The following is an 11,324-nucleotide window of genomic DNA, read 5'->3' as shown; positions in this document are numbered from 1 at the left end:
AGCATTATGTTGCGTTCTTAAAATATGTTCGCTTTAGTCAGAAGATTAAATAAAGTTGCAATTAACGAAATTGTTTTATTTTTCCAAAATTGTTTTCCCTCGAATAATACTTTCAAACGTCAAAAAAGAAATTGACAGATTGATTTTTTTAGGTTGGTAGCAACGTAGATTTGTTCATAATATTGCTAGCATTGAAAATGTCAATTTTTATTCTCCGTTTGTGTATCTAATTAGTCAAGAGTCCCGTCTCTTATTTTATATACTCTTTGGTAGCTAACCTTCAACTTCAATTTAATCAATCAAGTCAATCTCTTATCAATCGTTATAAATCCTTCAATTGTAATTTTCTTTGTTGTTTTAATAGAACCAATGTTTAATTAATGTTCCAAATAGTGCGATTTAGTGTAGAATCAACTGTTTAATATAATAATGTCAGGTGATTACGACTTTTCCTTCTAATTAGCTGTGCTGTACTAGTGATGAAGGTTTTAAATATCTCTTCGTAACTTACCACTTCAACACTGTTAATAAAATTAATTATTATCAGTGACTTGTTAAACTTGCGATCGATATTGGCTTATTACATTTGTCAATACTTAATTATTTTCAAAGGTAGTAGAACGGATAGATCTCGCTCCCCGTCACGAGATAATACGGCCCGCCGCAGAGACAAGCATCAGGAATTAAATAAATCTGATATGTCTAGTGTAATGAATCAGATGATGATCACAAATATGTACTCTCAAGGTCTGTCTTTTTTTGTTTTGAATAATTTAAATACTAAATAAGGTCATCAATACATTTGGTTTTGTTATTCAAAGGCCAGCAAAAATCTTACATTTTATGTATTCTGTTATATCCGTTTATTGAAAAGAAAAGATGTAAATGCTGAAATAGAAGAGTCCCTTTGGTTTATGAAAAACAAAATAATGAAACTAAGATAGGAGGTATTTACTATGTAACATTGGTTATAGGAAATATGCTTTTGGGTGGTGGAATGTATGGAAATATGATTATGCCAAATGCCATTATGGCTGGAGGAATGATGCAGCCAGCTCCAATGGAAATAATGACTGGCACTGGATTGGAAATGATTCCTCAGCCGACCATGGACATGTCAGTTATTGGTAACCAAGGTTTAGGAGCGAGTGGAACACCAATAGACATGAATATGATGAATATGGGAAGTGTCATGGTGGACCCTTCCATGCTTCCTATGTACTCAAATATAACTACAGATGTGGCACAAGAAAAGAAGGAAATAGTGTTAAAACATTGTAAACTGTCTCCACCTGTGCCAGGTACCCCTCAGCCACCAAGAAGGGAGCGTCCTCTTGGCTGCCGCACAATTTTTGTTGGTGGATTACCTGACAAAATACGTGAAAGTGTGCTAAGAGAAATATTTGAACCTTATGGTAGAATACAGATTTTGAGATTATCTAAGAAAAACTTTTGTCATATTCGCTTTGATAGGGAAAGTTGTGTGGATGCAGCTATGGCAATTTCAGGATATAAAGTAAAATTAACAACCAGAGATAAGGACAAAGATGATAAAGATATTGATCAAGATGATGAACATTCTCATGCTACTAATGGTTGGTTACATGTAGACTATGCCTTGGTAAGAATTTCACTATGTTGTTAAATCATATTTATTATTTTTAACCTCCTATTAGATTTCTGTACAAGTTCTCTGAATGAAAACCCATAACAGAAATGTCCAACATTTTTTTTACTGTGTCTTATAGAGTAGAGATGATCAAAATGAATATGAGAGGAGACAAAGACAAGCAGTTCGTGCACAACAGGCACAAATGCAACTCACATCACATCCTGAAGCTAATCGAGCAATGACTTACAAGAGATCACCATCACCTGTTAGAATTCAACAATTCACAAATGCCGCTATTGTCCAGCTGTCAGAGAAAATCAAGAGTGAGGAATACTTTTCTATTTCACTTCCGGTATGTTGATATATACCACATAAGCAAACTTCAAAACACTAACCAAAGTACAAAATAAGTAAAACTAATTAAAATTTTAATATTTATTGTTATAGACCCTCATAGCTTGGTTGGAACGAGGAGAATGTTCAAAGAAGTATTCAAATCAATTCTACACAATGATACAAGCTACCAATTCTCACATTCGTAGACTGTACAGTGAGAAAATACAATCTGAAGAGGAATTACAAGAATGTAAGGAGAGAACAAAGAGGAATATACAGAATATTATTGATCAACGTAAGTACACTATAAAAACTCAACATTATTTCAATTCTCATTGTTTGAAAGGATGGAAAAGGTGTAGTATTTACAATTAGATTATATTTACTGAACTTCTATTTACCTGAGGTATTGCTCCAGTATTAAACTGCTGGAAGTTTTTGGTATATCTGCAATATGTTAGAGAATTTATGGATGCTCTTGTCTCTCTCTTCTGGTCATATCGAGTTTCTCCTTTGGATATCGAGGCCAGCGGTCTTCGTGTTTACGTAAATATATGAATCTGACACAGCTACTGGAATGAAAAGTGTAAGTTATATGGTTTGATAAATTTACATTTAATTTCTATCAACATTTTGTACATATATTGTTTAACTAATTTATAAAGTTGAAGAATGTAATTTATCAAAACATATCAAACCTCCTCTCTGTAAACCCTCTGTGTGGTAACACACTGCCATGTTTCTACTGCTCGCTGAGTCACGGCAGGCTGTCAGAACTAAGGGCACAAAGCCTGTCACACACGCGCTTAAGTTGATGCAAACGACGAAGGCGAACATCGTAATATAAACTAGCTGGGGTGCTGTCCATCACGAGATTACGTTGGTATGTTTGGTCGAGCGTCCACGGTCAATGCTCTTAACATGATTTGTGAACCTCAGTCGAACAGGTGGCGAAAGTGTTCTCAGCGGCAACTCATCAGCGTGTCTGGGACCATTTCACAAAACCTCAGAGAAAAAACATTGAAACCTGGCAAAAAATGACACAGGTGTGTACACAGCTACAAATAACCTCAAACGTTACAGCAAATTGCGCTTTCTGATGCAAATTAAAAACTTTTGTTGTTCCCAAATATGTTACTTTGTTCATGAAACAACATAATCTTCTGTTTTCGATATTTGTTGTTAGTATATTTTTAGGCTAGTAAGCATGCATTTACTGTGGGCATGAATCCAGTATCTTAAATTTTTTTAATGATTATTTTAATAACATTGAAAATACTTTATGTATTGCTATAAACTAATATTTCAGGTTTAAAACATATTATAACTAGACATTACTGGTAGAGTTTAGATATTTTAAATGTACACTTAAAACTCAACATTTTATCAATCAAATAAGACAATTATGTTTTACATTATCTCAATTTAATTTTTAAACAGCAGGGAAACTGAAAATTGTATATATCTCCAAGCATTTCGAAGCAATGCATAAATGACGAGGCATTGATTTGAAATTACTAAAAAGCAAAAATGACAAACATTTTATTTTATTTTAATTTATGAGCTAGTAATATACAATAGTAGTATATTATTTATTCTAATTTATAATCTACACCATGTTTGGTAACTGGTAAGTATGCTTATGTTACGATTGCCATATTGGAAGCAGTTTATAGCGGGTCTGCAGATATCGACAAACCCAGGTAATAATGGACAAAGGAAAGTTGAACAGGTATTATAAAATAAAATAGTATGAAGACCTTAAAGTATAAGGATACTTTTTTATTTGTTTTAAGTTGTTTCCAAAAAAATATTTAGAACTGTATTAAATATTATTTTTGAAGAAATAATAATGTTTTAATTTTTTTAAATATTTTTAGGAGTTCAATAACTTGAAAGAGGAATTCAATGAAAAGTTCCAGACTGAAGATATGGAGTACAATGGAATGTGCTATAATAGGATCTCAGATAATAATAGTGAGGAAATTCAAGAGTTAAAGGTAACAGTATATTACATAGTACCTACAATTTATTTTGTTATTATTTATTACCTCTATTAAGTTTCTCTTATAATCTAGTTCTCGACTAAAGCGTTCAGCTATCAAATCTAATTATCTTTTAATTTATTTCAGAGAGAAAATGAAAGTCTTCAGTTTCAACTAGAAGCATATAAAAATGAAGTTGATGTTATAAAGATGGACGCTCAGAAGGAAATGGAGAAATTCAAAGCTCAGTTCATAGCGAGACAAGCACTGCAGAATGCTATGGACATCGTCGATGTATGTTTATATTCACACATAACACATATTCAGTAATTTTTATTATTTGCCAGTTGTTATGCGAGTGACAGCTAGTTTCTTGTTCAATTTTTTTAAAATTATTGTGATATTTATCATTGTTTGTTTTTTAGCAACCACCGTTACCGGCTCCAATAATAAAGCCGCCCCCGCCGCCCTCCTTGCCAGACGACGGCGACACTAAAGTTCATTTAAAAGGAAGTATAGAAGCGGGTTGTGGTGAAGCTAAACTTATTGGAGTTATGTCTGCATTTTTACAGGTAATACTTTGTTTTTGGAACAATTTTTCGTTTATATATTTAATTTTTTTTTAAATGACAATAAATCTGGACTGTTAATTTCTTTAGTAAGTATATGCAAAATATAAATTCTTTGTCATTTGCTTTAGGCGTTTCAAAAAAAAAATAGTGACGAAGGATCAAGCGGCCACATGATTTTTAACGTTGGTTTGTTTAAATGAAATAAAATATTTTTTCAGGTGCATCCACAAGGCGCCAGTTTGGATTACGTAGTGTCGTACGTCCGCGCGCTGTTCCCCGAAGTATCGCAAGCATCAGTGCATCACGTGCTGCAAAAACACGAGGACGTCTTCCAGCGCACGACCAGCGGTGTAGGCGCTAATATAGAACATAGATGGTCTTTTGTCGCCTTCAAATGCAGAAAGTGAAGGAAAAAAAAGTTATTGAAAAAGGCAGCTAGTATGTATGTAAAAATGAACTTTTAATATACTGCGTTATTGCAGTGAAAGAGATTAGTAGTGTGTCTCAAATAATAAAAAAAATATCGATCAAATTGAGATTATATACTGAAATCATTGTTACGTGTTATTTCACTAAGGTTAATAACTTAGAGTTTAAAGTTGACGAGAAAGAAGTTAATATACAGATTTTCACACAAAAACCTGTTTCATTGTCTGTATTTTTCATATGCTTGAATCACACAAGTTGACGAAACTAATCTTGGTCCTTTGAGTCGGACGTATATTATTTTTTTATTATAGTTTTATTGATTTTTACGCTGTGCTAATAGATCATTGACTATTTGTTGGTAATCAGCGGAGGCTTCCTCCAGGTCTCTGTCGTTAGCGGTGAGGTCGGTCTCCGAGACCTGAGCCTGACCGCCGTCACGGTCTTGTCGCATTTTCAATCTCAATTCTCGCATACGAGCTTCCAAAATACGCTCACGTTTATTCTCCCTTTCTAAAATCTGAAATATCACATATTTAAATATGTAAAATATGTTTCCACTGTATATGAACAATGTAAGCAACGAAACTTAATAGATATAATTTAATTAACTTTATATATATATAGATATATAAATTTAATACTTACGTGAGTGAGCAGTTGTTTGTCGTTTTTATCCGCGGTTCCAAGATTTTGTGATAGCTCCGCTAAGTAAATAGTTCCTTTGCTGCTACCACATGCCACTAACAAACCCTGAGATAACGTAACACAACAACCGTGGGTTTTCGAGGCCAAAATCCGTCTAAAACATATAGCTATCTCTGTTTTGTCAAAGATAATGACCAGGATGGCCATATGTTTTATGTGGAGATTTTGGTTTCAGAAACCAACGGTAAGTGGCATTGTATAACTGAAAAAATTACTAGTAATCACGTTCTTATGTGCTGCCTATTATGAAGTATATGCTTAAATACTTACTCCTTCGTGTGGACGCAATCGTAACAAAGGTTCGTCACAGAGTTGCGCGGTCACAATGGGCGCGCTGCGTCTTCTTAACAAGTCCCAACAAGAAAGGCAACCATCCCATTGCGTTACCAGTAAAAGTGAAAATCTGAAATAATTTACGAACAAATAACTTTCTACTTTTTTACAAAAAAAAGATTTTATTATGTTTTTCTGCTTTTTACTTTTAAAATTTGCGGTTAATTCGTTTGTATATGATTTTATTATCTATAACTGTGTACCTTATAGGATTCCATGCTCCATCCGTTAGTTTAGTCTTATGTGAATGTGTCCAAAGTATGGAGGATTCTCTACAATCTTCGCTCCACACGCGAGCTGTCCAGTCGCCAACTGTCAGAAAGTTCTTCAAGAACGTCGGGTTCCTCTGTAGCGCGTATACTGGTCCGAAATGGGCTTCGTACTATTAAAAGGAAAATAAAACATGTGAATTAAAATAGTGTTAAACTATTTAACACAGTTCTGTATTGTAGTAACTTACTTTAGAAGGCAATTTTTCTAAAGGTGTTTTGCCTTTTCGATTTGCTCCAATCACCAATCCAGTTTCAGTACCTACCATAAATCTGTAAACGATACATGTATTTGAATAGTTGTTTTAAAAATAACATAGCACTGAAAAATACATTTTTTTTCTTCTACCTTGTCGGTATAGTAGGTTCATACTCAAGCGCCGATATTCCTAAAGCCTTTTCCATGCTTTGTGTATCGTTAGGCAACTTAACTATATCGATTATCATGGAATCTGTAGGTTCATTCATATTACGAGTATCCCACCTGAAAATTAATAAAAAATATGCCATAGTTGTATAACAGAAATTTTTTTTAATAAAAAAAAATATTTACCACTTGACAACACCATCTGGAGACGAAGAGAAGAATTCAGCCCCTGTTTTCGAGTTGATGAACAAAACGTTCCTCACGAGATCTCTGTGAGCCACGTGCGGTGGACAGATACCTACAGGGTCGCCACCTTTACGAACATCCCACCAACCAACCTGAAACATTTGACAAAACAAAATTCAGACTTTTTAATATCTAATTATAAGTGAATTTTAATGTAAACCCACCTGACCATTCAGCATACCACCGACAAGCGTATGCTGATCGCGAGGATTGTACTGCAAGTCCAATAACGGCTGAGGTGGTTTTATCGTTAACTCAGGGGCGTTTGCATTATCTGTTAAAATGTGAAAAGACGGATAAAACGCTTGGAATGTGAAACATTTAGTATAACCCTTAGCGATGATTATTCTAACATTTTTGAAGTTAGATAAAGAGATTACTAGACACAGCAATTGCTGATCAAGAGAGTGAGTGCTTAAGTGTGTAAAGAAAAAAACACCTATGTCCCATATGTAAGAGAATTGCAGTGATCTAGTGTTGAGTACTTCGAGGTCTGCATGCGCGGCCGCGAGTCTTGCGCCCCCGTCCGCCTGCCATGACAGCGAACGTACAGGACGGCGCGCGCCCGGCTCCCGGTACACGTTCACCGTGTGACAGCTGCTCCTTTCCACCGGCGGTATTGACGTCAATTCCGAATAATATATCTGATACATATCTACCGCATTGTTTTGTAATATGTTGTGCTCCATACTCTAAAAATATTTCGAGATTTTCGATAAACCTACGTGTAATAAAAACAACGTATTATTAGCTGCGGTCTTATTGTAATGTTTACTAACATGTCCGAGATGCATAACAGCATGAATGTAAGCGTCATCCTTTTCTATCTTACGCCGATACCGTTGTGTGGCTTCAGGGTCATTCATGTTTATATCCTTAGGCCAGCCACCTTCGACGTGGTTTATACCTGAACTTGTATACTCCGCTCTAAAAGTTACCAAGATTACAAAGTATTCATAAAATAAAGTTCATTTGTAATGAGTTAATTTTAAGACTATTAACAATTTTTCAATTTTTTGTTATTTCTCCTTCCGTCAACTCTTTATAAAATCAAGATTTTAAATTAGGGATTTATATCTGTCACCTGTGACTCCGTCCGCGCGAATATTAAAAAAAACTTAGTAACATACGTGTTCTTCCAGACTAAGTTCTACATCTGTGCCAAAGTTCATCAAGATCTTTTTAGCTATTCCGAAATCTTCTACCAAACCATACTTCCATGTATCTATACTTTCCCATTTATTATATTAGTAAGAATACAATTATCACATACAAATACCTTACCTTGTTGAATTTACCCAGTGTTCGGACATATTTGGAGCATTTTGTATGGCGACATGTACAGGATTGCGTAGTATATAATTTTTATACTGATTAGGATTGCAGGGAATACTGACACACATTTCAGGGCCAAAATCTTCGAATAGAGTTTGTTTTCCAAACTCTTTCCTCTTCTTTGTATATTCATATGTGATTTCATTTTTTTCAGGTTTCTCCATAATTTTCGGTGATATTTAATCAATACCGTTGCTATTGTGGAACTACGGTTATGTTTCTAACTCATTTTGTTCTGATCATTGAACTGAGTTGCATGAATAGAATAAAAATGCATGTGTTTTTGTGAAATCTAAATTTAGTTTCATTTAAAGAATGTATCTTTAAAAATTAATAAGGGAACAAGGAAAGTAGCTTAGAAAAGGAGCAATAAAATAACTTTAGAAAGTCATTTCTTTATATTGTTTGGACAAAATCGAAAAGATTATCGACATTGGCCTACATTAGAACTTATGAATAAATTTATTAAAGACTTAATGAATGGCAACATTATAATTAATAAAGTGATATGGGGTCGGCAGGGTTGGCTCTGCGCAGAGAGAGTACGATGAGGCGCGGAGGTGTGGCGGCAAGCTTGGCGCAGCACTGCTCCAGCAGCAGACGCCAGCGGACAGCTGCCCGTTCTTCGGATGACATCGCTTTTATCTGTTGTGCCTATAAAAGGGCCGTTCGACTTTACTGAACCCACTGCCCTCTATAGGTATATGGACAGGCTACAAGCCGTGGTGTTTTGTGCCTATTTTATTTTCGCCATTTTGGATCTGACGATAGCAGTTGGATATAGTTAACGGTAGCATTGAAGTCGAAACGAAGTAAAAGCGTTCATTTTGTAGGAAAGTTTGGTTTCACAGTACTCACCGAGTAACCAAACGTGTTCTGCAAAATGTTTGTCGGAAGACGAGCTGTCAGTTCCCCGGTGTAATCGGCGAAGCGCACTCTTAATTCTTCCGAGTTATTGTCCCTGAATCGTTACGATTGACGAAAATTTTAAATTATACAAAATTCACTTTACATAGAGTATAGAATAAAGCCATATAAGAGTATACAATAAAGCTGACACATTTACATACGTACGAATAACGAGTTATATTCTTTCCATGTATGTCTAGTAAAAAACCGGTGACGTCTAGAATATACGTGTAACCTTCGGCCGACAGTTCAGTATATTATTATTTTTAAGGCATTTTTGAAACGACAATACATAGAGTAAATTAAATTACGTAGAATTAATCAGATCGTCTAGGTCGAGATGCGTGAGCAGGGCATGAAGCGAGGCGCAAAAGGGCGCGCCGTCTGCAAGGCGGTCGCGCACCTGCGCCACGGACGCAGCGCTCGAGCGCTGTCCGCTCCACTCCGCCCAAGCGGCAGCCTCGCCACCCGCTGAAATTATTTATATGCAGGTTTCTGTTTCACTCTAAGTTATGCAATAATTTTAAACGACGCACTAAAAACCATCCAATCAAAATAAAGAAAAACAATATCATGAAGTCCGATTGCAATTCCCCTCCGAAAACAGTTATTTATCGTATTGTATGAAGTAGCTGTATCATGTACCAGCTTGGTTTTGTATGTAGAGTCTGAGGGCCTCTGCATCGGAGGTGTGCGGCTGGTGTGTGACGACGCTGCGCCCGCACACCTGCGCCCGCGCACCGCGACCGCGCCACGTAACCCGCGCATCCGCGATAAACAACACGCTTCCCAATGGACGCCATTCCTCCGCCCTAGTACATTTTTAAAAGCAAAAACAGTAGTAGTGGTCATCGATTGCACTTATAGCAAGGATTTATGTAGCCGACATCAATTTGTCATATGCGTTATAGGAGGGATGAAAGTTAAATATGTTGTCCTTGTCAGATCATACGAGCAGTGTATTTTAATTTCAGTTTAATCCACTCCGAGAACGTGCTTTTTAAAACATAAAATACACAGAATTCCTTAATGACACAACATTTCACCTTTGAATAGTATCGGTATCAAACATGTCCAAATAGAGAGAAGCGGGCGTCGTGTTGTCCACTATTTCTACGGCACGTACCGGCATTTCCACGCCTAATGCAATACATTTATGTTACTAAAGTGGCAATAGAATTATGAAATAATAAGATTTAATAAAAATAGGCAAAAAATTATACCAAGTTTAGTTTTTATCATCTTCACAGGTTGTACAGATTTTACCACAACTAACAAGTCTACATAAATATTCCCGTTTTCTTCTGTAATTAAAAGTACTTTGGATTAATAAAAACAACTTTTCCACTTCTCTAAGTAGTCTAAAAGAATCAAAAAGAAATATTTACCAGTAAATTTCATTACTTCAGCGAGGCCACAGTAGCCCGCTGATGATTTGCTCGGAACATGAAGCAACGGTAAATACGCACCATATGTATCGCCACTGAAAGTGCTAACGTCGGAGGATCCTTCGTTGATAGATAGGTAAAAAGGAGAAGATACCTCAAGGAAAAAATTAAATGTATATAAAAAATCGTTTTCTCCTATACTAAAATCTCAGACGTAAGTATATTTGATGAAAAAGATATACGGATTGAAATAACAGATTGTGGCACTTAAAATTTTTGTGTTAGGTTAACAAACTTCTTTTACGATATAATAAGTTACAATTTATATGAATATAGTAATATGAATACGTATTATAAAAGAGAATATTTACCTGCGGTCTAAAGGTTTCATTTGCCCCACTTTTGACGCATATTTTTGGCGAATGAATTTCAACTGCAACAAACTTTCGACTCAACAATAATATATAAATAAAAAAGGAATACTTTGAAATTGTTAACGATATATTACCGACATCTCCTACAATGAATCTATTATAAATAGTCATTACAAAGTAATCTGAACCCCACACATCTACATTTATGGTATCAATTTGGGAATCCCTTATAGTAAAAGACATCACACCCCTTGATTCGCTACTTTTCTTTTTGGGACCAAAGGTTCTTGGACAATTTTTAGCTATGATTATGCCCATCACTAAAGCATTCTTAATGTTAATGTTTAAACTATTTAAACGAACTTTTTGTACTCCCGTCATGGTAAGAAATCGAAAACTACACAGTATGATAAGAAGAAAAAATAACTTAGATTCCCGCCAATTTAGATGTTTTTATGCCGTGG

At 35.4% G+C, this 11,324-nt stretch overlaps 3 protein-coding genes across 6 annotated transcripts; 1 reads left to right on the top strand and 2 right to left on the bottom strand.

Annotated features, from left to right (window-relative positions):
• Nucleotides 1-275: 275 nt before the first annotated feature.
• Nucleotides 276-5,145, top strand: LOC106121400 (ecto-NOX disulfide-thiol exchanger 2). 2 transcript variants are annotated; one of them, XM_013317062.1, is made up of 10 exons: nucleotides 276-436; nucleotides 617-747; nucleotides 975-1,621; nucleotides 1,749-1,964; nucleotides 2,060-2,243; nucleotides 2,888-2,994; nucleotides 3,829-3,948; nucleotides 4,081-4,227; nucleotides 4,359-4,505; nucleotides 4,724-5,145. In XM_013317062.1, the coding sequence occupies exons 2-10, from the start codon at nucleotides 699-701 to the stop codon at nucleotides 4,910-4,912; spliced, it is 1,806 nt and encodes a 601-aa protein (XP_013172516.1). In that variant the 5' UTR covers nucleotides 276-436; nucleotides 617-698; the 3' UTR covers nucleotides 4,913-5,145. The 2 variants fall into 2 exon arrangements, with proteins under 2 accessions (XP_013172516.1, XP_013172515.1); XM_013317061.1 differs by having other exon boundaries at nucleotides 613-747.
• A 62-nt stretch (nucleotides 5,146-5,207) lies between these two features.
• Nucleotides 5,208-8,469, bottom strand: LOC106121402 (dynein, axonemal, intermediate chain 2). The gene is made up of 11 exons (XM_013317063.1): nucleotides 8,139-8,469; nucleotides 7,634-7,781; nucleotides 7,294-7,546; nucleotides 7,019-7,128; nucleotides 6,795-6,946; nucleotides 6,591-6,725; nucleotides 6,433-6,514; nucleotides 6,176-6,354; nucleotides 5,910-6,042; nucleotides 5,580-5,684; nucleotides 5,208-5,451 (listed from the first exon to the last, which is right to left on the bottom strand). The coding sequence occupies exons 1-11, from the start codon at nucleotides 8,351-8,353 to the stop codon at nucleotides 5,248-5,250; spliced, it is 1,716 nt and encodes a 571-aa protein (XP_013172517.1). The 5' UTR covers nucleotides 8,354-8,469; the 3' UTR covers nucleotides 5,208-5,247.
• A 176-nt stretch (nucleotides 8,470-8,645) lies between these two features.
• On the bottom strand, nucleotides 8,646-11,245 carry hdm (meiosis specific with OB domains hold'em). 3 transcript variants are annotated; one of them, XM_013316621.1, is made up of 9 exons: nucleotides 10,995-11,245; nucleotides 10,858-10,919; nucleotides 10,487-10,640; nucleotides 10,322-10,402; nucleotides 10,145-10,238; nucleotides 9,744-9,910; nucleotides 9,410-9,569; nucleotides 9,048-9,150; nucleotides 8,646-8,843 (listed from the first exon to the last, which is right to left on the bottom strand). In XM_013316621.1, exons 1-9 carry the CDS (start codon nucleotides 11,239-11,241, stop codon nucleotides 8,685-8,687), a joined length of 1,227 nt encoding a protein of 408 aa, XP_013172075.1. In that variant the 5' UTR covers nucleotides 11,242-11,245; the 3' UTR covers nucleotides 8,646-8,684. The 3 variants fall into 3 exon arrangements, with proteins under 3 accessions (XP_013172075.1, XP_013172076.1, XP_013172077.1); XM_013316622.1 differs by lacking the exon at nucleotides 10,322-10,402; XM_013316623.1 differs by lacking the exon at nucleotides 10,322-10,402 and having other exon boundaries at nucleotides 10,568-10,640.
• Nucleotides 11,246-11,324: the final 79 nt, after the last annotated feature.

This window comes from Papilio xuthus, unplaced genomic scaffold (assembly GCF_000836235.2).
Source record: "Papilio xuthus unplaced genomic scaffold, Pxut_1.1 DF826945.1, whole genome shotgun sequence".
Classification (NCBI taxonomy): domain Eukaryota; kingdom Metazoa; phylum Arthropoda; class Insecta; order Lepidoptera; family Papilionidae; genus Papilio; species Papilio xuthus.
Note: the sequence above shows the minus strand (reverse complement) of the source record. Positions and strands in the feature narration are given on the sequence as shown.